Consider the following 26297-nt stretch of genomic DNA (forward strand, 5'->3'; position numbering starts at 1 on the left):
CCCTCCCAGAGCACCTGGGGGGCTGTAGACACTGTTGCTTTCATGGAGGGCTGAGAAGCCGCGAAGCAGCCCGGGAGCAGAGTGGGGGTGGATGTGAGGGGCAGCAGGGGGGGGGCAGCCACGCTGGTGTCACTGTGTGAAACTTTGTAATGCAGCTGAGCTCTGTGCAGCTCCCAGCGGGCTCCTGGCTGCACACAAACCCCTGGTGGAGCAGCCCTGCTCTGCTGGGGAGATGCCCCTGCTTTGGGGGTAGCACTGTCACCCCTCAGGTCCTGCCAGCTCCAGCCCCTGCCAGCCCCCAGGCCATAGAATCACAGAGGCCTCCAAGCTCCCCTGCTCCAAACAGCAACCCAGCCCCACCGTGGCCACTAAACCATGGCCCCAGGTTTCTGGAACCCCTCCAGGGATGGGGACTCCACCACCTCCCTGGGCAGCCTGTGCCAGGCCCTGACCACTCCTGGAAGTTTTCCCTAGATCCTCCTGCCACCCCCTCAGGGCTCTTACCCCTGGTGCTGCCAGCCAGGCTGCCCTCAGCAGCTGCCACCTCAACTCCATGCCAGGACAGCCCTGCTTGGGGCCAGACTGCTGTGGTGACTCTGCCATCACCCACCAGGGCAAGAGGAGCCCCCTGCTCCCCATCACCAGTGACAGTCCTGCCCTCACATCATGGCTCCCTGCTGGGGGTCAGCAGCTGAGGGTGCCCCAGAGCCCTGGGGCTGGAAGGAGAAACCACAGGAGACAAGGGGGCAGGGGGAGCCTGGCTCAAGCTGCCAGCCCCTTCTTTCCCTGCCCCTCTCACCCCTGCAGCTGCTTTAGATGCTCCACCAAGCGTGAGAGTGTAGCTGGCTTCACTCCTGAGCCCCAAAGCCCTGAGGCCAAGCCACACTCCTGTCAGCTCTCAAGCTGTTTTGCTTCAGCTCTCAAGCTATTTACAAGGAGTCCAGGGACAGTGTTTTTGGGCAGATAAAGGCAGCACACTGCTAACTCGCTGACAAGGCAGGCAGCATCATTGTTATGAATGCAGGGCATCGGTGTTGTGCTCTCACGTTCCCTGCTGCTGCCTCCCCTCCAGCCTTCCCGCTCCCTTCGGTGTGCTGCCAGCCACTGGGTTCACAGGGAGGTCAGTGGGGGGAGCCTGGGGGGCTGGATCCTGCTCAGTGCTTTCCTAAACCTACCCAGGGAGCCCAGGAGCCCAGGCCAGATGTGTCTGGAGCGAAGCCTTTGGCTTCCAGCAGACCACAGCTGTGTGGAGGGGGCAGCTGTGAGCAGTGGCTCCATGGGGTGTGCTCTCCCAGCTGCTTTGCCCCTCACTCCCTGCCCCAGGGAAGGGCTGGCTGTGGGGCAGGGCTATGGGGCTGGCTGTGGGGCAGGGCTCTAGGGCAGGCCTCTGGACCATGCCCTAGTTCAGAACCCCTTGTGCCCAAAGCTCCTTGAGGTGCAGTCCTGTCACCCTGAGCGACAAGTCATGGCTGGAGCTCAGGACCTAGCTGGGGTGGGCTGGGGTCTCCTATGGTCCCAGGGGTAGGCTGGGGTCTCCTATGGTCTCAGGTCTCCCCCCAGACCCAGTGCACCCTGTGTGGTTTGGGGAGCTTTGCTTTGCTTTCCTCTCCTCTTTGAAGTGGTGAAATGCTGGGGAGTGCAACCCTCCCCCCCCCATCCCAGCTACTTCCCTAACAGTTCAGAGCTCTCTTTCCCTGCATTTGTTTCTGCACAAGGTTCCTTCAAAGCCACACAGCAGAGGTTGGGGAGGCTCAGAGCAGTACCAATCACCCCAAAATGAAGTAATTCAGCCAGAATTCATAGCTGGGGGAGCAGCTGCAGCAGCCCCTCCAGGGACCACCCCCCAGGCCAGGCAGAGGACTTCTAAAAGTGCTGCTTCAGAGGCACTGAGGCACATCTGTGGCCCCACATATCAACCACTGCATTTAAGTGCTGCCCCCCAGGTTTCCATGAGCCTGGAGTCCCCTCCAGTCCCTGCTGACACTGTTACCTGCTCATGGCAGCAAAGCAGCAGCTGCAGTCAGTATTAATGATGTTGTCCAAGCCCTGCAGGAAGCTGCTGCTGCTGTGACAGGTTGTTAACACACTGCAGCTTGCTCCCTGGATTGATTTCCAGGCTGCTGAGGTTGCCTTTGGACACAGTACTGAACCTGCCTTTGGAGTCCAAGTGCTCACCACCTCCCTCCCTCAAACCAAAGCCAAGACCAGAGACCATAAATGGAATCTCATCACACAGAGGACACTGCTCTGAGAGCAAGCCTTTGTCATCTCAGCATGGCAGAGCTGATCCACTGTGACCTGTTGCCCTAGCTCAACCAGACCCCAGGAGCTGGCCTCCATGCAGATCCATATCCAGAAGTCTGGCTGCCAGCATTCAGTAGGTGCTCAAGCAGGACCAGGCTCCAGGTAGAAGGAAGAGCTGCAAGGAGCAGAAGACATCAGTGCCATGGGTGAGTGCCTAGCAGCAGTCCCAAGCCCTCCTCACCGAAGGTTAATCCCAGGCTTAGCCACGCACTGAGCCAGAGCAGCAGCTCTGAGCTTCCATGATCTACCTTCCAGGCCTGCACACAGCTCTGACTCGCAGCACAAAGCCTGAAAAGGTGGAATCGTGGAGTTGTTCAGGCTGGAGAAGACCTGTGCTTGCCCAGCTAAACCTAGTGCAGGTGAATCCCTGCTCCGTGGGAGGTGTCCCTGGCACAGGGGCTGGCACAGATGATCCCCAAGGTCCCTTCTGACCCAAACCACTCCGGGATCCTGCGGCTGGAGAACAACCTCACGAAGCAAGGGAACCTTCGGGAGGAGGCCCCAGCATCCCTCTGCCGGCGCCACTATACAGAGGTGCTGCCCATGTGGGGCAGTTCGATAGGTTTTGTGCTTTTGCCCGCGAAGGCTCCGTGCCCAGCTCAGGGGACGCGGGCGAGGGCTCGGCGCTGCCCCCGGGCCCCGAGAGGCCTCCTGCCGACGCCGCTCCTGCAGCGGGCAGGGTTCTCACCGGGCGGCTGAGCCGCGGCTACCCGCCACCCCTTGCCGCAGGGACCCTGCCCGCCCTCAGGCCGGGGCACAGCGGCAGCTCCCCCCCGGGGCCCGGAGCGCGCAGCCCGCACCGCGGCGAGCCGCGGGCCCGCGCACGGCGCGCCGGCCAATCGCAGCAGGTCTCCCGCAGAGTGCCCTCCCCCCTCCGCCCCTCGGCCAATGGCCTAGCGGCACCGGAGCTGCCCGTCAGCGCCTGCGCGGAACGGCCAATCCGGGGCCGCTGGCGCCGCAAGGGGGCGTCACCGCCCCCGCGGTCCTCGGCGGCCCGCCCAATCCCGCCGCAGCGCCTGCGTTGCGCCGCCCCCTGGCGGCCGCGGGGCGGGACCGTCGGTGCGGCGCGGCGCGGAGCGGAGCGGCTGTCAGGCGGCGCGGCTGCGGGCCGGGCGCAGCGGCAAGATGGCGGGGCGGGTAAGTGGGGGGGGGAACGGGGAACCGACCCTGCCCGGCCCCGTGGCTAACCCCCTCCTCCGCTAACCCCCTTCTCCGCTCCTGCTCCTGGCGGGGTGCCGGGGTGCTTCGCTAGCTTCTCGCAGCCACGCTTCTTGCGGTGGTCGTTGAGCCCTGGGGCGGATGCGGGGTCCCCCGGGGGTGCTGTGGTGACCCCCACGGTGCTGTGGGCATCCCGGGGGTGCTGCGATGACCTTCTCCCTGCGGGCCTGGGCTGTGGGGTGCCCCCTTGCTGATGTGGCATGTGGGACAGGACCGTGGGGTGCCCCCGGGAGCGCTGAGAGGCCGAGGTGGGTCCTGCCCCGGGGGGTGCGAGGCAGGACTGGGGGGTCCCCAGGCAGAGCTCCGTGAAGCCTTAGTGACCCCTTGGTGCTGCTCTCGGGGCTGAGGGGCCCCGAAGGCTGCTGCGAGGCTGCCGTGACGGTCAGGCCCCGAGGGGAGCAGGGCAGGACCTCAGGGTGCCCTGGGGGGCCTGTGGGGCTTCGATGCCCTATGGGCTGTGGGGCAGGGTCCCCCAGGGATGCTGTGAGAGTGCCCTGGGATGTAGGGTTCCCTGAGGGGCTCCACGGGGCTTGGGTGACCTCTGTCACCAGGGGCTGTGGGGCAGGATTTGAGAGCCCCCCGGGGGGGCTGGGGCAGGTTGCAGGGTCCTGGAAGGCCGTACGGCCGCTGCCCCGGGGGCAGCAGGCTGTGCTGTGCTGTGGGTCCGGGCTGGGTGCTGCTGGAGCACTGTGAGGGCTGTGCGGCGGTTTTGTGCCCTGCCGATGTGATGCATTGAGGAAGCCTCACTGGTGATGGCTCAGAGAGCAGCAGAAGCGGCCAGAGAGGCCTTTGGAAGGTGAAGGAGCAGGCTGCTTTGTCAGATCGCTTCCTGCAGTGCCCTGAGGTGCCCTCTGTTCCCAAGTGCTGCAAGATGCAGCAGGGCTTGCAGGAGCTCCCTCAGGCTGTGCTGGCCAGCACTCACACTCTCCTCTGGCTGCCTCGGCTGAGATCTTCCATCTTGGCCAAGCAATGCAGCAGCTGAGCTCTCGGGGGATAGGTTTGCTGGTGGTGCTGCGGTGTGCCTGGTGGTGCAGGGGCAGGTGGTGCAGCGCTGTGGTGCAGAGCAGTGGGGGCTGGAGCAGTGCTGGGGAGCCTGGCTGGGGGCTGAGCTGTGCAGCACAGGGGAGGACACTCACCGAGTGCCACCTCCAAAGCCCTGCTGGTGAGCTGAGAAAAGGCTTTCAGGTTGGACTTGATGGTCTTTGAGGTCTCTTGGTGAGACTGTGACTTGCAGGTTCTGTGGTCTCTTGGGGAGACCTTTTTCTTCTGCCCCTGATACCTGGTCTCACTTTCCTCCTTGCACCTTTTTCCTTCCCCTCAGCCTTTGCTGCCAGCCCAAGAGCAGCCTGCCTGCCTCGACTGCCAGGAGCAGGAGCCCAGAGCCTCCTCTAGGGATAGGATCACTTTAGCCACAGGGAACACTGTTCTGAGGCTCCTTGTAGCCTAACCCAGTCTGGCTGCAGTGCTCCTGCCTTGCCGCCTCCTCACTTGCTCCCCTGAGCCTTTCCCGACGCAAAGTGGATGCAGAAGCCTCTCTGTGCAGCCTGAGCCACTTCTCAGCTGCTCTGAGAGCGGCAGGAGGTGACTGAGGAGTGGGGAGGAGGGAGGGCAATCAGCCCCAGCTTCTTCCGGCTGCCCTGAGCCTTCCTGCTGCCAACACCTGCAAAACCCAACCCAAGTGCCTTCGTGTGAGCAGCCTGGAGGGCTGGTGGGGGAAGGGAGGCTTTGTGGAGATTAAGGGAGGATGATTGCCTCTCAGGGGGGCAGCTCCGGGGGTGATGCTCTCCTTGGGTTCCCAGGAAGCTTCCTACCCCTCCGTGCCTCTCCTGGGAGCAGCACTGGTGCCGAACGAGCAAATCCTGTCACGCCGTGAGGAGAGCTCCCCGGCCGAGCGCCGGCTGCCATTTTCTGAGCCGGACTCAGTCCTGCAGCCTGTCAGCTGCTCCAGCGCTAATGACAGACGGGCTGCTCCCGGCGGCTCCGGGGGCAGGGCCGCGGGGGCAGGCAGCAGCTCCCGTGCGGGACGTGAGGCCGGAGCCTCTGCCCCGCGGCTCGGGAGCAGGCGGCGGGAGGATGCCGGGAGGTGTGCGGCTGCGCTGCCGGGGCTGCGCTGGCCTGGGCGCTGCTGGGGCTGCGCGGCTGGGGCTGCGCGGCTGGGGCTGCGCGGCTGGGGCTGCGCGGCTGGGGCTGCGCGGCTGGGGCTGCGCTGGCCTGGGCACGGCTGGGGCTGCGCGGCTGGGGCTGCGCGGCTGGGGCTGCGCGGCTGGGGCTGCGCTGGCCTGGGCGCTGCTGGGGCTGCGCGGCTGGGGCTGCGCGGCTGGGGCTGCGCGGCTGGGGCTGCGCGGCTGGGGCTGCGCTGGCCTGGGCACTGCTGGGGCTGCGCGGCTGGGGCTGCGCGGCTGGGGCTGCGCTGGCCTGTGCGCGGCTGGGGCTGCGCGGCTGGGGCTGCGCTGGCCTGGGCGCTGCTGGGGCTGCGCGGCTGGGGCTGCGCGGCTGGGGCTGCGCTGGCCTGTGCGCGGCTGGGGCTGCGCGGCTGGGGCTGCGCTGGCCTGGGCGCTGCTGGGGCTGCGCGGCTGGGGCTGCGCTGGCCTGGGCGCTGCCGGGGCTGCGCTGCCGGGGCTGCGCTGGCCTGGGCGCGGCTGGGGCTGCGCGGCTGGGGCTGCGCTGGCCTGTGCGCGGCTGGGGCTGCGCGGCTGGGGCTGCGCGGCTGGGGCTGCGCTGGCCTGGGCACGGCTGGGGCTGCGCGGCTGGGGCTGCGCGGCTGGGGCTGCGCGGCTGGGGCTGCGCGGCTGGGGCTGCGCTGGCCTGGGCACTGCTGGGGCTGCGCGGCTGGGGCTGCGCGGCTGGGGCTGCGCTGGCCTGGGCGCTGCTGGGGCTGCGCTGCCTCCCCTGCAGCCTGCGGGGGGAAGGCTTCAGGCGCCGCTGCTGGCCGGGGAAACTGCCCCGTGGGGCTGGGCTGCGTGGGGCTGCGTGGGGCTGGTGTGCCTGGGGCCGGTGTGCCAGGGGCCGGTGTAGGTGGATCCATATGGCTGTGGCGTGCGCGGGTCTGCCTGGCTGTGGCGTGCGTGGGTCTGCCTGGCTGTGGTGTGCCTGGCTGTGGCGTGCGTGGGTCTGCCTGGCTGTGGTGTGCCTGGCTGTGGCGTGCGTGGGTCTGCCTGGCTCTGGCGTGCCTGGCTCTGGCGTGCGTGGGTCTGCCTGGCTGTGGCGTGCCTGGGTCTGCCTGGCTCTGGTGTGCCTGGCTGTGGCGTGCGTGGGTCTGCCTGGCTGTGGCGTGCCTGTGCTGGGCTCCCTCAGGGCATCGCTGCCTGTGCTGTGCCTCAGGGCATCGCTGCCTGTGCTGTGCCTCAGGGCATCGCTGCCTGTGCTGGGCTCCCTCAGGGCATCGCTGCCTGTGCTGTGCCCCCTCAGGGCATCGCTGCCTGTGCTGGGCTCCCTCAGGGCATCGCTGCCTGTGCTGAGCTCCCTCAGGGCATCGCTGCCTGTGCTGAGCTCCCTCAGGGCATCGCTGCCTGTGCTGAGCTCCCTCAGGGCATCGCTGCCTGTGCTGTGCCTCAGGGCATCGCTGCCTGTGCTGGGCTCCCTCAGGGCATCGCTGCCTGTGCTGTGCCTCAGGGCATCGCTGCCTGTGCTGTGCCTCAGGGCATCGCTGCCTGTGCTGGGCTCCCTCAGGGCATCGCTGCCTGTGCTGGGCTCCCTCAGGGCATCGCTGCCTGTGCTGAGCTCCCTCAGGGCATCGCTGCCTGTGCTGAGCTCCCTCAGGGCATCGCTGCCTGTGCTGGGCTCCCTCAGGGCATCGCTGCCTGTGCTGTGCCTCAGGGCATCGCTGCCTGTGCTGTGCCTCAGGGCATCGCTGCCTGTGCTGGGCTCCCTCAGGGCATCGCTGCCTGTGCTGGGCTCCCTCAGGGCATCGCTGCCTGTGCTGAGCTCCCTCAGGGCATCGCTGCCTGTGCTGAGCTCCCTCAGGGCATCGCTGCCTGTGCTGGGCTCCCTCAGGGCATCGCTGCCTGTGCTGTGCCTCAGGGCATCGCTGCCTGTGCTGTGCCTCAGGGCATCGCTGCCTGTGCTGGGCTCCCTCAGGGCATCGCTGCCTGTGCTGGGCTCCCTCAGGGCATCGCTGCCTGTGCTGAGCTCCCTCAGGGCATCGCTGCCTGTGCTGAGCTGCCTCAGGGCATCGCTGCCTGTGCTGAGCTGCCTCAGGGCATCGCTGCCTGTGCTGAGCTCCCTCAGGGCATCGCTGCCTGTGCTGAGCTCCCTCAGGGCATCGCTGCCTGTGCTGTGCCTCAGGGCATCGCTGCCTGTGCTGAGCTCCCTCAGGGCATCGCTGCCTGTGCTGAGCTCCCTCAGGGCATCGCTGCCTGTGCTGTGCCTCAGGGCATCGCTGCCTGTGCTGAGCTCCCTCAGGGCATCGCTGCCTGTGCTGAGCTCCCTCAGGGCATCGCTGCCTGTGCTGAGCTCCCTCAGGGCATCGCTGCCTGTGCTGAGCTCCCTCAGGGCATCGCTGCCTGTGCTGAGCTCCCTCAGGGCATCGCTGCCTGTGCTGGGCTCCCTCAGGGCATCGCTGCCTGTGCTGAGCTCCCTCAGGGCATCGCTGCCTGTGCTGAGCTCCCTCAGGGCATCGCTGCCTGTGCTGAGCTCCCTCAGGGCATCGCTGCCTGTGCTGAGCTCCCTCAGGGCATCGCTGCCTGTGCTGAGCTCCCTCAGGGCATCGCTGCCTGTGCTGGGCTCCCTCAGGGCATCGCTGCCTGTGCTGGGCTCCCTCAGGGCATCGCTGCCTGTGCTGAGCTCCCTCAGGGCATCGCTGCCTGTGCTGAGCTCCCTCAGGGCATCGCTGCCTGTGCTGGGCTCCCTCAGGGCATCGCTGCCTGTGCTGGGCTCCCTCAGGGCATCGCTGCCTGTGCTGAGCTCCCTCAGGGCATCGCTGCCTGTGCTGGGCTCCCTCAGGGCATCGCTGCCTGTGCTGTGCCTCAGGGCATCGCTGCCTGTGCTGAGCTCCCTCAGGGCATCGCTGCCTGTGCTGGGCTCCCTCAGGGCATCGCTGCCTGTGCTGAGCTCCCTCAGGGCATCGCTGCCTGTGCTGTGCCTCAGGGCATCGCTGCCTGTGCTGTGCCTCAGGGCATCGCTGCCTGTGCTGAGCTCCCTCAGGGCATCGCTGCCTGTGCTGGGCTCCCTCAGGGCATCGCTGCCTGTGCTGTGCCTCAGGGCATCGCTGCCTGTGCTGAGCTCCCTCAGGGCATCGCTGCCTGTGCTGGGCTCCCTCAGGGCATCGCTGCCTGTGCTGAGCTCCCTCAGGGCATCGCTGCCTGTGCTGTGCCTCAGGGCATCGCTGCCTGTGCTGTGCCTCAGGGCATCGCTGCCTGTGCTGTGCCTCAGGGCATCGCTGCCTGTGCTGGGCTCCCTCAGGGCATCGCTGCCTGTGCTGGGCTCCCTCCCCTGTGCCTCCAGGGCTTGCTGGGGCCGGGGCAGTGCTGCTGCTGAGCGGTGACTGAGCCTGGGGCAGCAGCTGGTGCTGAGCAGGGCCCTGGCAGCCGCTGGCCCTGGCTGCTGTCCCTCTGCACGGTGACCTCTGGGCGCTGAGCCCTGCCAGCCCCTGCTGCAGGGAGGGCCAGGTGCAGAGCTGCCTGGCTGTGTCCCTCTCGCACTGAGAGTGGAGCTCCTGGAGGTAGCTGCTGGAGGTAGCTGGCTTGCACCTCGCTGGGGATTGGTTCTCAGAGGGCTGTGGAAGGCCCAGACCACTCCTGCCCTGTTCCAGCCCTCTTCCACCTGAGTGTTGTCTGGCTGGGGATTCCCTGCAGGGCACACCAGAAGGCTTCCAGCAGACACCAAGGGCATCAGCACCTTAGGCAAGGAGAGTTTGTTGTCAACAGGAGCAACATCAGCGGAGCCTGGCGATGCCAAACTCCTGCAGCATCCCTTCCTGAGCAGTGTCACTCATGCAGCTGTCCCTGCACTGCTCAGGCCCCCCTGCCCCCTGCCTGGGCCCACCCCCAGAGCTGCACTGCTCATTTGGTGGCTGTTGTTGCTTCAGTTGAAGGCCCAGAAGCTGTAATCCAGGCCAGAGGGAGGGCAGGAGGTCTGCACAGGTTGGAGGGGGATGCACCAGGGGTGGTTTAGGTTGGACATGAGAAGAAAGTTCTCTGAAAGGGAAATGAGTAGAATGGAATTAACCAGGGTGGAAGAGACCTCAGAGATCACCAAGTCCAACCTCTCCCCCAGCACCATCTGAGCAACTCAACCATGGCACCAAGGGCCTCATCCAGGCTCTTCCTAAACACCTCCAGGGATGGGGACTCCACCACCTCCCTGGGCAGCACATCCCAGTGGCCAATCTCTCTTGCTGGGAAGAATTTCTTCCTCACCTCCAACCTGAACCTCCCCTGGCACAGGTTGAGACTGTGTCCTCTTGTTCTGCTGCTGGGTGCCTGGGAGAAGAGCCCAACCCCCACCTGGCTCCAACCTCCCTGCAGGGAGTTGCAGAGAGCAAGAAGGTCTCCCCTGAGCCTCCTCTTCTGCAGGCTAAGCAACCCCAGCTCCCTCAGCCTCTCCTCCCAGGGCTGTGCCCCAGACCCCTCCCCAGCTTTGCTGGTTGGCTGTGAGGAAGAAGTTGTTGCCCAGGAGGGTGGTGAGAGCCTGGCACAGGCTGCCCAGGGAGGTGGTGGAAGCCTCCTGCCTGGAGGTGTTTGCAGCCAGGCTGGAGGTGGCTGTGAGCAACCTGCTGTGGTGTGAGGTGTCCCTGCCCAGGGCAGGGGGTTGGGGCTGGCTGAGCCTTGAGCTCCCTTCCAGCCCTGACAGCTCTGTGACTCTCAAAGCCTGGCACAGGCTGCCTGGGGAGGTGGTTGAATGCCCACCCCAGGAGGTGTTTCAAAGAGGCAGAGCTGTGGTGCTGAGGGCCATGGCTTAGCTTCAGCCTTGGGAGGGTTGGAGAGTGGGTGCCCAGGGTCTGGAAGGGCTTTCCAGACCCAGATGAGTCTGGGCCAGGCTTGGCTCAGTGTGTGACACGTTCAGGCTGGGCTGTGGAGCTGCCAGCTGGCTCCCTGTGCAGAGCTGGAGGAACACAAACATCTCCACTCTGTCTGTTGGTCTTTGCACAGCAGGTGAGGAGCCCAGAGCTGGGACAGCACAGCCAGCAGCAAGCTGTGGATCCAGAGCAAGCTCTGCTCCTGCTTGTGTCTGTTCCAGGCTGCAGAGCTGCCCAGGGAGATGCAGCAGGGCTGTGTGGCTGCAGCCTTAGCCTGGCAGCTGGCAGGAGCTCTGGCTTCCTTCAGAGGGACAGTCTGAGGTGCTGGGTGGTGACTGAGTGCTGTGGATGGTGGTGGTGGTCCTGGCAGAGGGGCTGGGGTGTGCTCTGTGAATGTTGAAGCTCCTCTGTCTCAGCACCCCAGGGTGCCAGCTTGGAAGGGACCCCAGGGATCCCTTGCTGCAACCTTGCTGGGTGCTGGTGGAGCTGGGCTGAGCTGGCTCAGCACCCTGCCAGGCTGGGGCTGAACACTGCCCAGGGCCCAGGACCCACCACTGCCCCTGGGAGAGGATCCCAGCAGGGTCTGACTGCTCCCAGTGAGCCATTGCCTCCTGCAGCCCAGGGGGAATGGCCCAGCAGGGTCCTGTCCCCACCACCTCTTGTCTTCTCCATGGGACTCCTTGCAAGGAGCCAATCTCCATCCTCCTGGCAGCCACCCCTTATGTCCTGGTCCCTGGCAGTGAGGGGTCCCCTCAGCCTGCTGAAGGCTGACCCAGCCCAGCCTCTGCTCCCAGGGCAGGGCTGCCAGGCCTGTTCTGCAGCAGCCCCTGGGGAGCAGAGGCAGTGGCTGGGGGCTGTGTGGTGTCACCTTCGGTGCTGGCTGCTGCTGCTGGCCCAGACACTCACCTGCTGGCTTCTCAGCAGGGACTCCTGCCTGGCCTGGCTGGGTTCCTGTCAGGCCCTAGCAGATGTTTTCCCTCCCAGGATGGTGCTGTGCCTGCAGCAGAGGATGGCTGCCCAGAGGCTCTTGGGCTGGCAGGTGCAGGGGGGAGGGCAGGGGTGTCCCACGGGGCTGGCAGCATCGCTGCTCTCCCCTCTGCTCTCCTCTGCTCCTTGCTCTTCACCCCAGGGCAGGTTTGGCTTGCAGAGTGTGGTAGGCACTGAAGTAAGGAGGGCTGGGTGGTGTGTGTGGGTAGAGCTGCAGAGGCTGGGCTGTGCTGCCAGGTGGAGTCAGGCTGCAGGGCTGCAGGGGGCAGGCAGCTGGAGGGACGTTTGTGAACCAGCCTGCCTCCTCCTGCCACTGTGGGGCTGATCCTCCTCAGCTTCTCTGGTGCTTCCTGGTGGGTGCCATGAAGAAGTCTTCACTGGGGTAGGGAGGTGGGAGGAAGCTAAAGCTGAATCCCTGCTTCTGAGGTCACTTCTCAGAAGGGCTGCTGAGGTGCTGAGGGCTCTGGAACAGCTCCCAGCTGGGCAGAGGCTGAGAGCTGGGGCAGCTTAGCCTGGGGGAGGCTGAGGGGCTTCTGATCAGTGCTGACAGATCCCTCAGGGGGGTGTCAGGAGGATGGGGCCAGGCTCTTCCCAGTGGTCCCCAGTGACAGGACAAGCAGGGGCAGGCTGTGGATGTGGTCTACCTGGAACTCAGCAAGGCCTTTGCCACCATCCCCCACAGCAAACTCCTGGCCAAGCTGTCAGCCCCTGGCTGGGACAGCAGCTCTCTGAGCTGGGTGAGGAACTGGCTGGAGGCTGAGCCCAGAGAGTGGTGGTGAATGGTGCCACAGCCAGCTGGCAGCCAGGCACCAGTGCTGTGCCCCAGGGAGCAGTGCTGGGCCCCAGCCTGTTCAATATCCTCATTGATGATCTGGGTGAGGGCATTGAGTCAGTCAGCAGCAAGTTTGCAGCTGACACCAAGCTGGGGGCAGGAGTTGATCTGAGAGGGCAGCAGAGCTCTGCAGAGGGACCTGGCCAGGCTGGGCAGAGGGGCAGAGGCCAAGGGCAGGAGATTGAACACAGCCAAGTGCCAGGGGCTGCACTTTGGCCACAGCAACCCCAGGCAGTGCTGCAGGCTGGGGGCAGAGTGGCTGAGAGCAGCCAGGCAGAGAGGGACCTGGGGGGAGTGGTGGACAGCAGCTGAACAGGAGCCTGCAGTGTGCCCAGGGGGCCGAGAAGGCCAAGGCCATCCTGGCCTGCAGCAGGAAGAGTGTGGCCAGCAGGAGCAGGGAAGTCCTTGTGCCCTGTGCTCAGCACTGCTGAGGCCACACCTGGAGTCCTGTGTCCAGCTCTGGGCTCCTCAGGTTAGGAAAGAGGTTGAGCTGCTGGAAGGTGTCCAGAGAAGGGCAAGAAAGCTGGGGAGGGGTCTGGGGCACAGCCCTGGGAGGAGAGGCTGAGGGAGCTGGGGTTGCTTAGCCTGCAGGAGAGGAGGCTCAGGGGAGACCTTCTTGCTCTCTGCAACTCCCTGCAGGGAGGTTGGAGCCAGGTGGGGGTTGGGCTCTTCTGCCAGGCAAGCAGCAGCAGAACAAGAGGACACAGTCTCAAGCTGTGCCAGGGGAGGTTTAGGCTGGAGGTGAGGAAGAAGTTCTACACAGAGAGAGAGATTGGCCATGGGAATGTGCTGCCCAGGGAGGTGGTGGAGTCCCCATCCCTGGAGGTGTTCAGGAGGAGCCTTGCTGGGGTGCTTGGTGCCATGGGTTAGTTGTTCAGGTGGTGTTGGATTGGTTGGTGGGTTGGATGTGATGATCTTGAAGGTCTCTTCCAACCTGGTTTATTCTAAATTCTGGCAGCCATGCTCAGCACCAGGGGCAGGGGGCACAGGCTGCAGCCCAGGAGCTTCCACCTGAGCAGGAGGAGAAACTTCTGTGGTGTGAGGCTGCTGGAGGCCTGGAGCAGGCTGCCCAGAGAGGCTGTGGAGTCTCCTTCTCTGCAGAGCTTCCAACCCCCCCTGGGCATTGTGCCCCTGGGCAAGCTGCTGGGGGAGCCCTGCTGGGGCAGGGGTTGGGCTGGGTGAGCTCCAGGGGTCCCTTCCAGCCCCCACCAGCCCAGGGCAGAGCTGAGGTCCCTGGGTAGCTGCAGGCTGGTGCTTGGTGTGGTGCTGCCAGGGCAGTGTGGCCCCAGGCACTGTGGGAGCTGCCAGGGGTGCTGGGGTGGCTCAGCTCTCCCCGTGGGGGATGACCTTGGCATGCACACTCCCAAGGCCTGGATGGAGGGGCCCAGGGTGGCCTGGATGGAGGGGCCCAGGGTGGCCTGGATGGAGGGGCCCAGGGTGGCCTGGATGGAGGGGCCCAGGGTGGCCTGGATGGAAGGCCCAGGGTGGCCTGGATGGAGGGGCCCAGGGTGGCCTGGATGGAGGGGCCCAGGGTGGCCTGGATGGAGGGCCCAGGGTGGCCTGGATGGAGGGCCCAGGGTGGCCTGGATGGAGGGCCCAGGGTGGCCTGGATGGAGGGGCCCAGGGTGGCCTGGATGGAGGGCCCAGGGTGGCCTGGATGGAGGGGCCCAGGGTGGCCTGGATGGAGGGCCCAGGGTGGCCTGGATGGAGGGGCCCAGGGTGGCCTGGATGGAGGGCCCAGGGTGGCCTGGATGGAGGGCCCAGGGTGGCCTGGATGGAGGGGCCCAGGGTGGCCTGGATGGAGGGCCCAGGGTGGCCTGGATGGAGGGGCCCAGGGTGGCCTGGATGGAGGGCCCAGGGTGGCCTGGATGGAGGGCCCAGGGTGGCCTGGATGGAGGCCCCAGGGTGCCCTGGATGGAGGGCCCAGGGTCCCCTGCCTGGGCCAGCAGCACAGGTGATGTTCTCTTTGTTGAGTCACAGCAGGAGAGGGAAGGTTTAGTCTCTCACAGGCTCCCAGTGCAGTGAAGTCACCACTGGTGCCCTGACTGTTCCTCAGGGCAGCCTCTGCTCTCCTGCTGACCCAGCAGTGGTGGGCACTGTCCCAGTACCCTCACAGGTGTGAAGGGGCAAGCCTGGGGAGGTGCCAGCTGCCCCCTGAGCTGGGCAGCCCTGGGCATGCTCTGATCACTGCAGCACTGGTGGCAGGCTCAGAGTGTGGTCTCCAGGTGGTGCAGTCATAGAATCACAATGGTTCAGGTGGGAAGGGATCTGTGAAGCTCCTCCAGGCCACCCCCTGCAGCCAGCAGGGCCAGCCCCAGCCCCAGCAGGCTGCTCACAGCCCCACACAGCCTGCCCTGCACTGCTGCCAGCCATGGGGCAGCTCCCAGCTCTCTGGGCAGCCTGGGCCAGGCTCTCCCCACCCTCAGTGCCAAACCTTTCTCCTTCTCTCCACTCTCAAGCTCCCTCTTGCCCTTTCCAACCATCCCCCCTTGTCCTGTCCCATCAGGCCCTGCTCAAAGCTCTGTCCCCAGCTCTCTGCTGGGCCCTTGAAGCACTGCAAGGCCACCAGAAGGTCTCCCTGGAGCCTTCTCTCCTGCAGGCTGCCCAAGGCCAACTCTCTCAGCCTGGCTCCCAGCAGAGGGCTTCCAGCCCTGCCAGCACTGCTGTGGCCTCCTCTGGCCCTGCTCCCCCAGCTCCCTGTCTGTGCTGAGGGCTCCAGAGCTGCCCCAGCCCTGCAGGGTCTCTCAGCAGAAGTCATTCCCCTCGCTGCAGGATGCTGCCTCCACTCAGGGAAGCTCTCTGGCAGAGACCAGAGGCTTGTGACTCATTTCCATGTTGCCTACCTCTGGAAGCTGTTTTGGCTCCCAGGAGCTGGCAAATTGTGCTGGAGAATGTGAGCAGCAAAATCCCCCCAGGAGCAGAGCTGCCAGTTAATGGCAGAGCTTTCAGAGCTCTCTCCTGGGCCTGAGCCAGCTGCTCAGAGCTCTGCTCCTGAGGTCAAGGCTGCCCTGGTCGTGCTCAGGAGCTCTCTGCCCCTCTGCTGCCCTGCTCTGCCCAGCCCTGGCTCCCTGGCAGATACCTGGTGGGGAAGGTTCAGCATTCCCCTCCAGTCTCCTGGGCTGCAGTGAGGCAGTGACCTCCTGTCCACATCTGGAGTGCCTGCTGCCCTGCAGGGGTGTCCTGCTGCACATCTGGAGTGCCTGCTGCCCTGCAGGGGTGTCCTGCTGCACAGCTGGAGTGCCTGCTGCCCTGCAGGGGTGTCCTGCTGCACATCTGGAGTGCCTGCTGCCCTGCAGGGGTGTCCTGCTGCACATCTGGAGTGCCTGCTGCCCTGCAGGGGTGTCCCTGCTGCCCTGCAGGGGTGTCCCTGCTGCCCTGCAGGGGTGTCCCTGCTGCCCTGCAGGGGTGTCCTGCTGCCCTGCAGGGGTGTCTGCTGCCCTGCAGGGGTGTCTGCTGCCCTGCAGGGGTGTCCCTGCTGCCCTGCAGGGGTGTCCTGCTGCCCTGCAGGGGTGTCCCTGCTGCCCTGCAGGGGTGTCCTGCTGCTTGCCTGTCTGTGGGAAGCAGCCCTGCAGGTGGTGTGGCTGAAACCTCTTCTGGCTGGGTACTGCCTGGGGCATTGCTCAGGGTCCTGGAGGAGCCTGCTGCCAGCTGCAGCCCCTGGGCTGCAGAGAAGGCTCCAGGGAGACCTCAGAGCAGCCTCTCAGTACCTAAAGGGCTCCAGGAGAGCTGGGGAGGGACTTTGGACAAGGGCTGGGAGTGCCAGGATGAGGAACAATGGCTTTGAGCTGGGAGAGGGGAGACTGAGACTGGAGAGCAGGAAGAAACTCTTGAGAGTGAGGCTGGGGAGACTCTGGCACAGGCTGCCCAGGGAGGCTGTGGCTCTCCCTTGCCTGGAGGTGCTCAGGACCAGGCTGGATGAGGCCCTGAGCAGCCTGGGCTGGGGGAGGGGTCCCTGCCCATGGCTGGGGCTGGTTCTGAAGGTTCTTTGCAAGCCAAGGCAGTGAGTGGATCTCTGGTTGTGCAGGGCCAGCAGCCTCAGCCTTTCCCAAGGCAAGCTGCACTCCCAGGAGGCATTTGGAGCCCTGCAGCTGCTGGGTGACCTCCCTGTGCACCCATTGGGTGTCCCCCCAGCTGCTGTCTCAGCCCTGTGCCCAGCAGCCCAGGCCCTCCTGCTCCTGCCTGTGGCTGACTCCTCTGGGGGTGAGGCTTGGATGAGGCAGAGCAGGGAGCAGTTCAGCTTGGCTCAGGAGGAGAGGGAGCATCCAGTGCAGGGCTGGCTGTGCCAGTTACAGCTGCAGGTGGTCTGAGTCCTTGCTGCTTCATGAGGAGGTGGAGTTGGTGCTGAGCTGTGAGGAGACAGCTTCCTGGTCCTGGGGCCCAGCAGCACAGCTCCAGGGAGGGGATTCTGCCCTCTGCTCTGCTCTGCTCAGCCCCCACCTGCAGCACTGCCTCCAGCTCTGGGCCCCCAGCATGAGAAGGACCTGGAGCTGCTGGAGAGGCTCCAGAGGAAGACACAAGGAGGATCAGAGCCTGCAGAACCTCCCCTGTAGGGCCAGGCTGGGAGAGCTGGGGCTGTGCAGCCTGCAGAGGAGAAGGCTCCAGGCAGACCTCAGAGCAGCCTTGCAGTGCCTGAAGGGCTCCAGGAGAGCTGGGGAGGGACTTGGGACAAGGGCTGGGAGTGCCAGGAGGAGGAACAATGGCTCTGAGCTGGGAGAGGAGAGACTGAGACTGGAGAGGAGGAAGAAACTCTTGAGAGTGAGGCTGGGGAGGCTCTGGCACAGGCTGCCCAGGGAGGCTGTGGCTGTGCCCCCCCTGGAGGTGCTCAGGGCCAGGCTGGATGAGGCCCTGAGCAGCCTGGGCTGGGGGAGGGGTCCCTGCCCATGGCAGGGGCTGGCACTGGCTGAGCTTGCAGGTCCCTTCCAGCCCAACCCATCCTGGGACTCTCTGTCCTGAAGTCCCCTCCCTGGGCAGCTTGTGCAGAGCTGCTGGTGGCAGTGCCAGCTGTGGGCACAGAGGTGGCAGTGCCAGCAGAGGTGGCAGTGCCAGCAGAGATGCTTCCTGCTGCTGCAGCCTGGGGCAGGGCTCCTGCAGTGCCCCTGCTGCTTCTCCTCCTGCAGCTCAGGCCAGGCCTTGCTCCTGGAGCTGCAGATGGCTGCTGCAGGGGCTGCAGAGCAGTGCAGTGCAGTGCAGGCAGCACAGCAGGGTCCCACAGCCTGCACTGCCCCCTGCAGTGCAGTGCAGGCAGCACAGCAGGGTCCCACAGCCTGCACTGCCCCCTGCAGAGCAGTGCAGGCAGCACAGCAGGGTCCCACAGCCTGCACTGCCCCCTGCAGGGCAGTGCAGGCAGCACAGCAGGGTCCCACAGCCTGCACTGCCCCCTGCAGAGCAGTGCAGGCAGCACAGCAGGGTCCCACAGCTCCTGCACTGCCCCCTGCAGGGCAGTGCAGGCAGCACAGCAGGGTCCCACAGCTCCTGCACTGCCCCCTGCAGGGCAGTGCAGGCAGCACAGCAGGGTCCCACAGCCTGCACTGCCCCCTGCAGAGCAGTGCAGGCAGCACAGCAGGGTCCCACAGCCTGCACTGCCCCCTGCAGGCCAGTGCAGGCAGCACAGCAGGGTCCCACAGCCTGCACTGCCCCCTGCAGGCCAGTGCAGGCAGCACAGCAGGGTCCCACAGCCTGCACTGCCCCCTGCAGGGTAGTGCAGGCAGCACAGCAGGGTCCCACAGCCTGCACTGCCCCCTGCAGGGCAGTGCAGGGAGCACAGCAGGGTCCCACAGCCTGCACTGCCCCCTGCAGGGTAGTGCAGGCAGCACAGCAGGGTCCCACAGCCTGCACTGCCCCCTGCAGAGCAGTGCAGGCAGCACAGCAGGGTCCCACAGCTCCTGCACTGCCCCCTGCAGGGCAGTGCAGGCAGCACAGCAGGGTCCCACAGCCTGCACTGCCCCCTGCAGGGCAGTGCAGGCAGCACAGCAGGGTCCCACAGCTCCTGCACTGCCCCCTGCAGGGCAGTGCAGGCAGCACAGCAGGGTCCCACAGCTCCTGCACTGCCCCCTGCAGAGCAGTGCAGGCAGCACAGCAGGGTCCCACAGCCTGCACTGCCCCCTGCAGGGCAGTGCAGGCAGCACAGCAGGGTCCCACAGCTCCTGCACTGCCCCCTGCAGGGCAGTGCAGGCAGCACAGCAGGGTCCCACAGCTCCTGCACTGCCCCCTGCAGAGCGGTGCAGGCAGCACAGCAGGGTCCCACAGCTCCTGCACTGCCCCCTGCAGAGCGGTGCAGGCAGCACAGCAGTGTCCCACAGCTCCTGCACTGCCCCCTGCAGGGCAGTGCAGGCAGCACAGCAGTGTCCCACAGCCTGCACTGCCCCCTGCAGAGCAGTGCAGGCAGCACAGCAGGGTCCCACAGCCTGCACTGCCCCCTGCAGAGCAGTGCAGGCAGCACAGCAGGGTCCCACAGCTCCTGCACTGCCCCCTGCAGGGCAGTGCAGGCAGCACAGCAGTGTCCCACAGCCTGCACTGCCCCCTGCAGGGCAGTGCAGGCAGCACAGCAGTGTCCCACAGCCTGCACTGCCCCCTGCAGGGCAGTGCAGGCAGCACAGCAGGGTCCCACAGCCTGCACTGCCCCCTGCAGGCCAGTGCAGGCAGCACAGCAGGGTCCCACAGCTCCTGCACTGCCCCCTGCAGAGCAGTGCAGGCAGCACAGCAGGGTCCCACAGCCTGCACTGCCCCCTGCAGGGCAGTGCAGGCAGCACAGCAGGGTCCCACAGCTCCTGCACTGCCCCCTGCAGAGCAGTGCAGGCAGCACAGCAGGGTCCCACAGCTCCTGCACTGCCCCCTGCAGGGCAGTGCAGGCAGCACAGCAGTGTCCCACAGCCTGCACTGCCCCCTGCAGAGCAGTGCAGGCAGCACAGCAGGGTCCCACAGCCTGCACTGCCCCCTGCAGAGCAGTGCAGGCAGCACAGCAGGGTCCCACAGCTCCTGCACTGCCCCCTGCAGGGCAGTGCAGGCAGCACAGCAGTGTCCCACAGCCTGCACTGCCCCCTGCAGGGCAGTGCAGGCAGCACAGCAGGGTCCCACAGCCTGCACTGCCCCCTGCAGGGCAGTGCAGGCAGCACAGCAGGGTCCCACAGCCTGCACTGCCCCCTGCAGGCCAGTGCAGGCAGCACAGCAGGGTCCCACAGCTCCTGCACTGCCCCCTGCAGAGCAGTGCAGGCAGCACAGCAGGGTCCCACAGCCTGCACTGCCCCCTGCAGGGCAGTGCAGGCAGCACAGCAGGGTCCCACAGCTCCTGCACTGCCCCCTGCAGAGCAGTGCAGGCAGCACAGCAGGGTCCCACAGCTCCTGCACTGCCCCCTGCAGGGCAGTGCAGGCAGCACAGCAGGGTCCCACAGCTCCTGCACTGCCCCCTGCAGAGCAGTGCAGGCAGCACAGCAGGGTCCCACAGCTCCTGCACTGCCCCCTGCAGGCCAGTGCAGGCAGCACAGCAGGGTCCCACAGCCTGCACTGCCCCCTGCAGGGCAGTGCAGGCAGCACAGCAGGGTCCCACAGCTCCTGCACTGCCCCCTGCAGGGCAGTGCAGGCAGCACAGCAGGGTCCCACAGCCTGCACTGCCCCCTGCAGAGCAGTGCAGGCAGCACAGCAGGGTCCCACAGCTCCTGCACTGCCCCCTGCAGGGCAGTGCAGGCAGCACAGCAGGGTCCCACAGCCTGCACTGCCCCCTGCAGGGCAGTGCAGGCAGCACAGCAGTGTCCCACAGCCTGCACTGCCCCCTGCAGGGCAGTGCAGGCAGCACAGCAGGGTCCCACAGCCTGCACTGCCCCCTGCAGGCCAGTGCAGGCAGCACAGCAGGGTCCCACAGCCTGCACTGCCCCCTGCTGGGGGAGGCTGTGCAGGGGCTGCAGAGCTCCCCTGGCACCACCCCCGGAGCCGATGCCCTCTGCCCCGGGCAGGCACTTCCCTGCCCAGAGGGAGCCTTCCCCTGCCCAGGCAGCAGGCTGTGGGACCCTGCTGTGCTGCCTGCACTGCCCTGGGAGCTGTGGGAAGAGCCTGCAGTGTGTGGGGCTGGCTCTGCTCTCTGCCCCACAGCTGGGCTTCCCCAGGGGCAGGGGTCTGTGGGCAGCTGAGGAGGAGGAAGTCTCTGGTGGTGTGGAAGCTGCTGGGGGAAGGAGCTGCTGGGGGAAGGAGCTGCTGGGGGAAGGAGCAGCTGGGGGAAGGAGCTGCTGGGGGAAGGAGCAGCTGGGGGAAGGAGCAGCTGGGGGAAGGAGCTGCTGGGGGAAGGAGCAGCTGGGGGAAGGAGCTGCTGCTTCAGGGCAGTGCTGCCTGAGGCAGGAGGTGGCAGCCACCAGGTCCTGCAGCCTGCTGTGCCAGCCCAGGCTGGGCATGAAGAGCTGGGGAGCAGCCCTGTGGAGGATGAGCTGGGGGGGTGCTGGTGGGTGAGAAGCTGGACAGGAGCTGGCACAGAGCACTGCCAGCCCAGCCCTGCCCTGGGCTGAGCCCCAGCAGCAGGGGCAGGGAGGGGATCCTGCCCTCTGCTCTGCTCTGCTCAGACCTCCCCTGCAGGGCTGGGGCAGCTCTGGAGCCCTCAGCACAGACAGGGAGCTGGGGGAGCAGGGCCAGAGGAGGCCACAGCAGTGCTGGCAGGGCTGGAAGCCCTCTGCTGGGAGCCAGGCTGAGAGAGTTGGCCTTGGGCAGCCTGCAGGAGAGAAGGCTCCAGGGAGACCTTCTGGTGGCCTTGCAGTGCTTCAAGGGCCCAGCAGAGAGCTGGGGACAGAGCTTTGAGCAGGGCCTGATGGGACAGGACAAGGGGGGATGGTTGGAAAGGGCAAGAGGGAGCTTGAGAGTGGAGAGAAGGAGAAAGGTTTGGCACTGAGGGTGGGGAGAGCCTGGCCCAGGCTGCCTAGAGAGCTGGGAGCTGCCCCATGCCTGGCACCACTGCAGGGGAGGTTGGTTGGGGCTGCTTGGGGCTGTCCCTGCTGGCTGCAGGGCTTGGCCTGGGTGAGCTTCACAGGTCCCTTCCTGCCCTATTCCATGGCTCTGTCATGACTCTTCCTCTCTCTAGCTGTGGCTCTGCCTGGGCCAGCAGCTGCTGTGGGGGTGGCCCTGCTCCTGCTCCTGCCTTGGTGCCTGCTGGGCTGCCTGAGCCAGCAGCAGGAGCTGCTTGGTGCTGCTGGGTGTGGGTGGTGTGGGGGCAGGCTGCCACCTCCTCTCCTTGCCTGAGCTCTGTCTGGGGGCTGGCTTGGTGCTGCCTTGCTCCAGGCTTTGTCTAACCTCTGAACATCAGTTCTGGCAGCTTAGCTTTCCTGGTGCTGCTCTGCTCTGGGAGGGGAAGGTTGCTGTCTGAGAGCCTGTCTGCAGGAGAGCCTCCTGCAAAGTCAGCCACATCCAATCCCCTCCTGAACACCTCCAGGGGTGGGGACTCCACCACCTCCCTGGGCAGCACATCCCCAGGGCCAATCACTCTATGAAGGATTTCGTTATCACCTCCAGCCTCCCCTGCACCTCCCTTGGCACAGCTTGAGACTGTGTCCTCTTGTTCTGGTGCTGGGTGCCTGAGAGAAGAGCCCAACACCCACCTGGCTACAGCCTCCCTGCAGGGAGTTGCAGAGAGCAAGGTCTCCCCTGAGCCTCTTCTTCTGCAGGCTAAGCAACCCCAGCTCCCTCAGCCTCTCCTCCCAGGGCTGTGCTCCAGACCCCTCCCCAGCTTTGTTGCCCTTCTCTGGACACCTTCCAGCAGCTCAACCTCTTTCCTGACCTGAGGAGCCCAGAGCTGGACACAGGACTCCAGGTGTGGCCTCAGCAGTGCTGAGCACAGGGCACAAGGACTTCCCTGCTCCTGCTGGCCACACTCTTCCTGATGCAGGCCAGGATGCCCTTGGCCTTCTTGTCTACCTGGGCACACTGCTGGCTCCTGTTCAGGCAGCTGTCAATCAGCACCCCCAGGTCCCTCTCTGCCTGGCTGCTCTCAGCCACTCTGCCCCCAGCCTGCAGCACTGCCTGGGGTTGCTGTGGCCAAAGTGCAGCCCCTGGCACTGGGACTTGTTGAATGCCATCCTGTTGGCCTCTGCCCAGCTGTGCAGTCGGTCAAGGTCCCTCTGCAGAGCCCTTCTGCCCTCTGACTGACCAACCTCTGCTCCCAGCTTGGTGTCAGCTGCAAACTTGCTGCTGACTGACTCAATGCCCTCACCCAGATCATCAATGAAGATATTGAACAGGATGGGGCCCAGCACTGCTCCCTGGGGCACAGCACTGGTGCCTGGCTGCCAGCTGGCTGTGGCACCATTCACCACCACTCTCTGGGCTCAGCCTCCAGCCAGTTCCTCACCCAGCTCAGAGCTGCTGTCCCAGCCAGGGCCTGGCAGCTTGGCCAGGAGTTTGCTGTGGGGGATGGTGTCCAAGGCCTTGCTGAGGTCCAGGCAGACCACATCCACAGCCTGCCCCACAGCCCCCAGGCAGTCACCTGGGCATGGAAGGAGCTCAGGTTGGTCAGGCAGGACCTGCCCTTCCTGCATCCATGCTGGCAGGACCTGAGCCCTTGGCCTCCTTCAGGTGCAGTTATTGCCCCCAGGATAATCTGCTCCATCACTTTCCCTGGCACTGAGCTCAGGCTGCCAGGCCTGCAGCTTCCAGGTTCCTCCATCCAACCCTGCTGGTGGCTGGGGACCACACTGGCCAGGGTAGAGCTGAGATACCTTTTGGAGGGGGGATCCCCAGTTCACAGCATCACAGAGTGCCAGGGGTTGGAGGGGAGCTGCAGAGCTCAGCCAGCCTCAGCCCCCTGCCAGGGGCACCCAGGGCAGGGCACCAGGGCAGGGCACCCAGAACACAGCCAGGGGGGTTGGAAGCTCTGCAGAGCAGGAGCCTCCACAGCCTCTCTGGGCAGCCTGCCCCAGGGCTCTGCACCCTCACAGGGACAAAGTTTCCCCTCCTGGTCCCCTGGCACCTCCTCTGCTCCAGCTTGCCCCCAGTGCCCCCTGTGCTGTCCCTGGCCAGCCCTGGCTCCTGCCCTGCACATCTTTACCCCAGCAGTGAGGGCAGCCCTCAGGCTGCTCTGCTCTCCCTCATGCCCTTGGATGCTGTCCCAGCAGCCTGCCTGCTGTGGGCACAGGCAGGGGATCAGGGGGGGCTGGCACCATGCTGGGCACAGGCAGGGGGGGCAGGGGGGGCTGGCACCTTGCTGGGCACTGCCTGAGAAGCAGCTTCCCTGGGAGGATTAAGCCTGCAGCCAGGAAAGGCTTAACCCAGCAGCTCCCTGCTCCACAAATAGCCTCCTGATGCCTGCAGCAGGGCAGGGCCTGCCCAGGGCTGGCCCCTGGCAGGGGGGGCAGGAGCCAGGGCCAGGGTGGGAGGCTCAGGGGAGACCTTCTTGCTCTCTGCAGCTCCCTGCAGGGAGGTTGGAGCCGGGTGGGGGTTGGGCTCTTCTGCCAGGAAAACAGCACCAGAACAAGAGGACACAGTCTCAAGCTGTGCCAGGGGAGGTTCAGGCTGGAGGTGAGGAGAAAGTTCTTCCCAGCAAGAGAGATTGGCCTCTGGGATGTGCTGCCCAGGGAGGTGGTGGAGTCCCCATCCCTGGAGGTGTTTAGGAAGAGCCTGGCTGAGGCCCTTGGAGCCATGGTTGAGTTGCTCAGATGGTGCTGGGTGATCTCAAAGGTCTCTTCCAACCTGGTCTGGTCTATTCCATTCCATTCCCTTCCCTTCCCTTCCCCTCAGCAGCTGCTGCAGGGCTGTTGGGGGGTGCTGAGCAGGCTGCCCAGGGGCCTGGGGCCGCATCCATGGAGGTGCTGAGGGTGCTGCTCAGCAGGCTCTGGGCAGCTGCCCCCGTGGGGGATGTCCCTGCTGGCTGCAGGGGTGGCCCTGGGGCGGCTGTGGAGGTCCCTCCCAGGGCAGAGCACTCAGCCTGGCCCAGCAGGGTGCTGGGGCTGCAGGGCAGCACTGCCTCAGCCCCTGCAGGGAGCTGCCTGGGAGGCTCCTCCCAGCGCAGGGGCAGAAGGTTGTGCAGGCTCAGGGATGGCTTTGAGAGGCAGGGACCTCCCCCAGCCCAGGCTGCCCAGGGCCTCATCCAGCCTGGCCCTGAGCACCTCCAGGGAGGGCACAGCCACAGCCTCCCTGGGCAGCCTGTGCCAGGCTCTCCCCAGCCTCACTGCCAACAACTTCTTCCTCCTCTCCACTCTCAGTCTCTCCTCTCCCAGCTCAGAGCCATTGTTCCTCAGCCTGTCCCAGCCCCTGTCCCAAGTCCCTCCCCAGCTCTCCTGGAGCCCTTCAGGGTCCTGAGCTGTTAACCCCTGGGGAGTTCCTGGGCTGTGTGCCTTAGGGCCAAGGCTCCTCCTGTGCCTGGGCTTAGAGGATGTCTGAGGAGAAGCTGCACTCTGAACTGCCCTCAGCAAGAGGCTGCCACTGCCAGGAGGCCTCTGCACTGCCAGGAGGCCTCTGCACTGCCAGGAGGTCTCTGCACTGCCAGGAAGCCTCTGCACTGCCAGGAGGTCTCTGCACTGCCAGGAGGCCTCTGCACTGCCAGGAGGTCTCTGCACTGCCAGGAGGCCTCTGCACTGCCAGGAGGTCTCTGCACTGCCAGGAGGCCTCTGCACTGGCAGGAGGTCTCTGCACTGCCAGGAGGTCTCTGCACTGCCAGGAGGTCTCTGCACTGCCAGGAGGTCTCTGCACTGCCAGGAGGCCTCTGCACTGCCAGGAGGTCTCTGCACTGCCAGGAGGCCTCTGCACTGCCTGCAAGCTGCAGTCTGCCAGTGCCAGTGCCTGGCTGCTGACCCCCCCCGGGGCCATGTGCAGCTTCCCTGCAGCTGAGCTTGTCCCAGGGCAGCCACTGATGGAGGCATCCTGTCCCTGCCAGCCTTTGCTCCCCCTCTGCAGCCATTCTCAGCCCACTGCCACCCTTCAGCTGCTGTTGTGTGCAGCACTGCTGCAGCAGCAGCTGAGGGAGGGCACTGAGGTGCCCCTGCCCCACTGCCCTGCCCCACTGCCCTGCCCCACTGCCCTGGGTGGGGTGGCCTGGCCTGGGGGGGGCTGCTGTAGCTACTGAATGGATGAGTTGCAGTGGAGGGGAAGGAACTGAGCTGAGCTCTTGAACTGCTCCATGCCCCCAGCCCTATCCCTCCCTGGCACCCCCAAAAGTCCCTCCCCAGCTTTCCTGCAGCCCCCTGCAGATCCTGCAAGGCCACAATGAGGTCTCCTGGGAGCCTTCTCCTCTCCAGCCTGCACAACCCCAACTCCCTCAGGCTGTGCTCACAGCAGAGCAGCTCCAGCCCTCTGCTCCTCCTCCTGGCCCTGCTCTGGACACCTTCCAGCCCCTCCAGAGCCTTCCTGGCACAGAGGCTCCAGAGCTGGCCCCAGAGCTGCAGCTGTGGGCTGAGCAGAGAGGAGCAGAGGGGCAGAATCCCCTCCCTTGAGCTCCACCAGATGAGGTTGCCCAGAGCCCTGCTGAGCCTGACCTTGGAGCCCTGCAGGGCTGGGAGCACAGGCACCTCCCTGGGCCAGCTGTGGCTTGCAGAAGCCCTGGGGCTGTGCTTGGTGGGAGGAGAGAGCTGTGTGTGATGTGCTGTCCTCTTCCTTCCCCCAGCCTATGCAAGCTGCCAGATGTCCTACAGATGAGCTGTCCCTGACCAACTGTGCTGTGGTGAACGAGAAGGACTTCCCCTCGGGGCAGTAAGTGTCTGCTGGGGCTGCCAGGGGCTCCCCTCAGCCAGGGGCCTCCCCTCAGCCAGGGGGCTCCCACTGAGCCAGGGGCTCCCCTCAGCCAGGGGCCTCCCCTCAGCCAGGGGGCTCCCCTCAGCCAGGGGGCTCCCCTCAGCCAGGGGCTCCCACTGAGCCAGGGGCTCCCCTCAGCCAGGGGCTCCCCTCAGCCAGGGGGCTCCCACTGAGCCAGGGGGCTCCCCCTCAGCCAGGGGCTCCCCCTCAGCCAGGGGGCTCCCCTCAGCCAGGGGGCTCCCACTGAGCCAGGGGGCAGCACAAGGGCAGCTCCCAAGGCTGCTGCCTCTGGAGCCAGGCCACTGCTGG

General features: G+C 65.9%; 1 protein-coding gene across 1 annotated transcript in view; it reads left to right on the forward strand.

The window, feature by feature from the left end:
* The first annotated feature begins 3391 nt into the window (after positions 1–3391).
* NSF (N-ethylmaleimide sensitive factor, vesicle fusing ATPase) overlaps positions 3392–26297 on the forward strand; it is an 85965-nt gene continuing 63059 nt past the window's right edge. Inside the window, exons 1-2 of the mRNA XM_054176654.1 lie at positions 3392–3441; positions 25861–25946. Of these exons, the coding sequence (XP_054032629.1) occupies positions 3430–3441; positions 25861–25946 (98 nt within the window). The 5' untranslated portion in view covers positions 3392–3429. The remainder of the gene's footprint in view (positions 3442–25860; positions 25947–26297) is intronic.

This window comes from Dryobates pubescens, chromosome 36 (assembly GCF_014839835.1).
Source record: "Dryobates pubescens isolate bDryPub1 chromosome 36, bDryPub1.pri, whole genome shotgun sequence".
Classification (NCBI taxonomy): Eukaryota; Metazoa; Chordata; class Aves; order Piciformes; family Picidae; genus Dryobates; species Dryobates pubescens.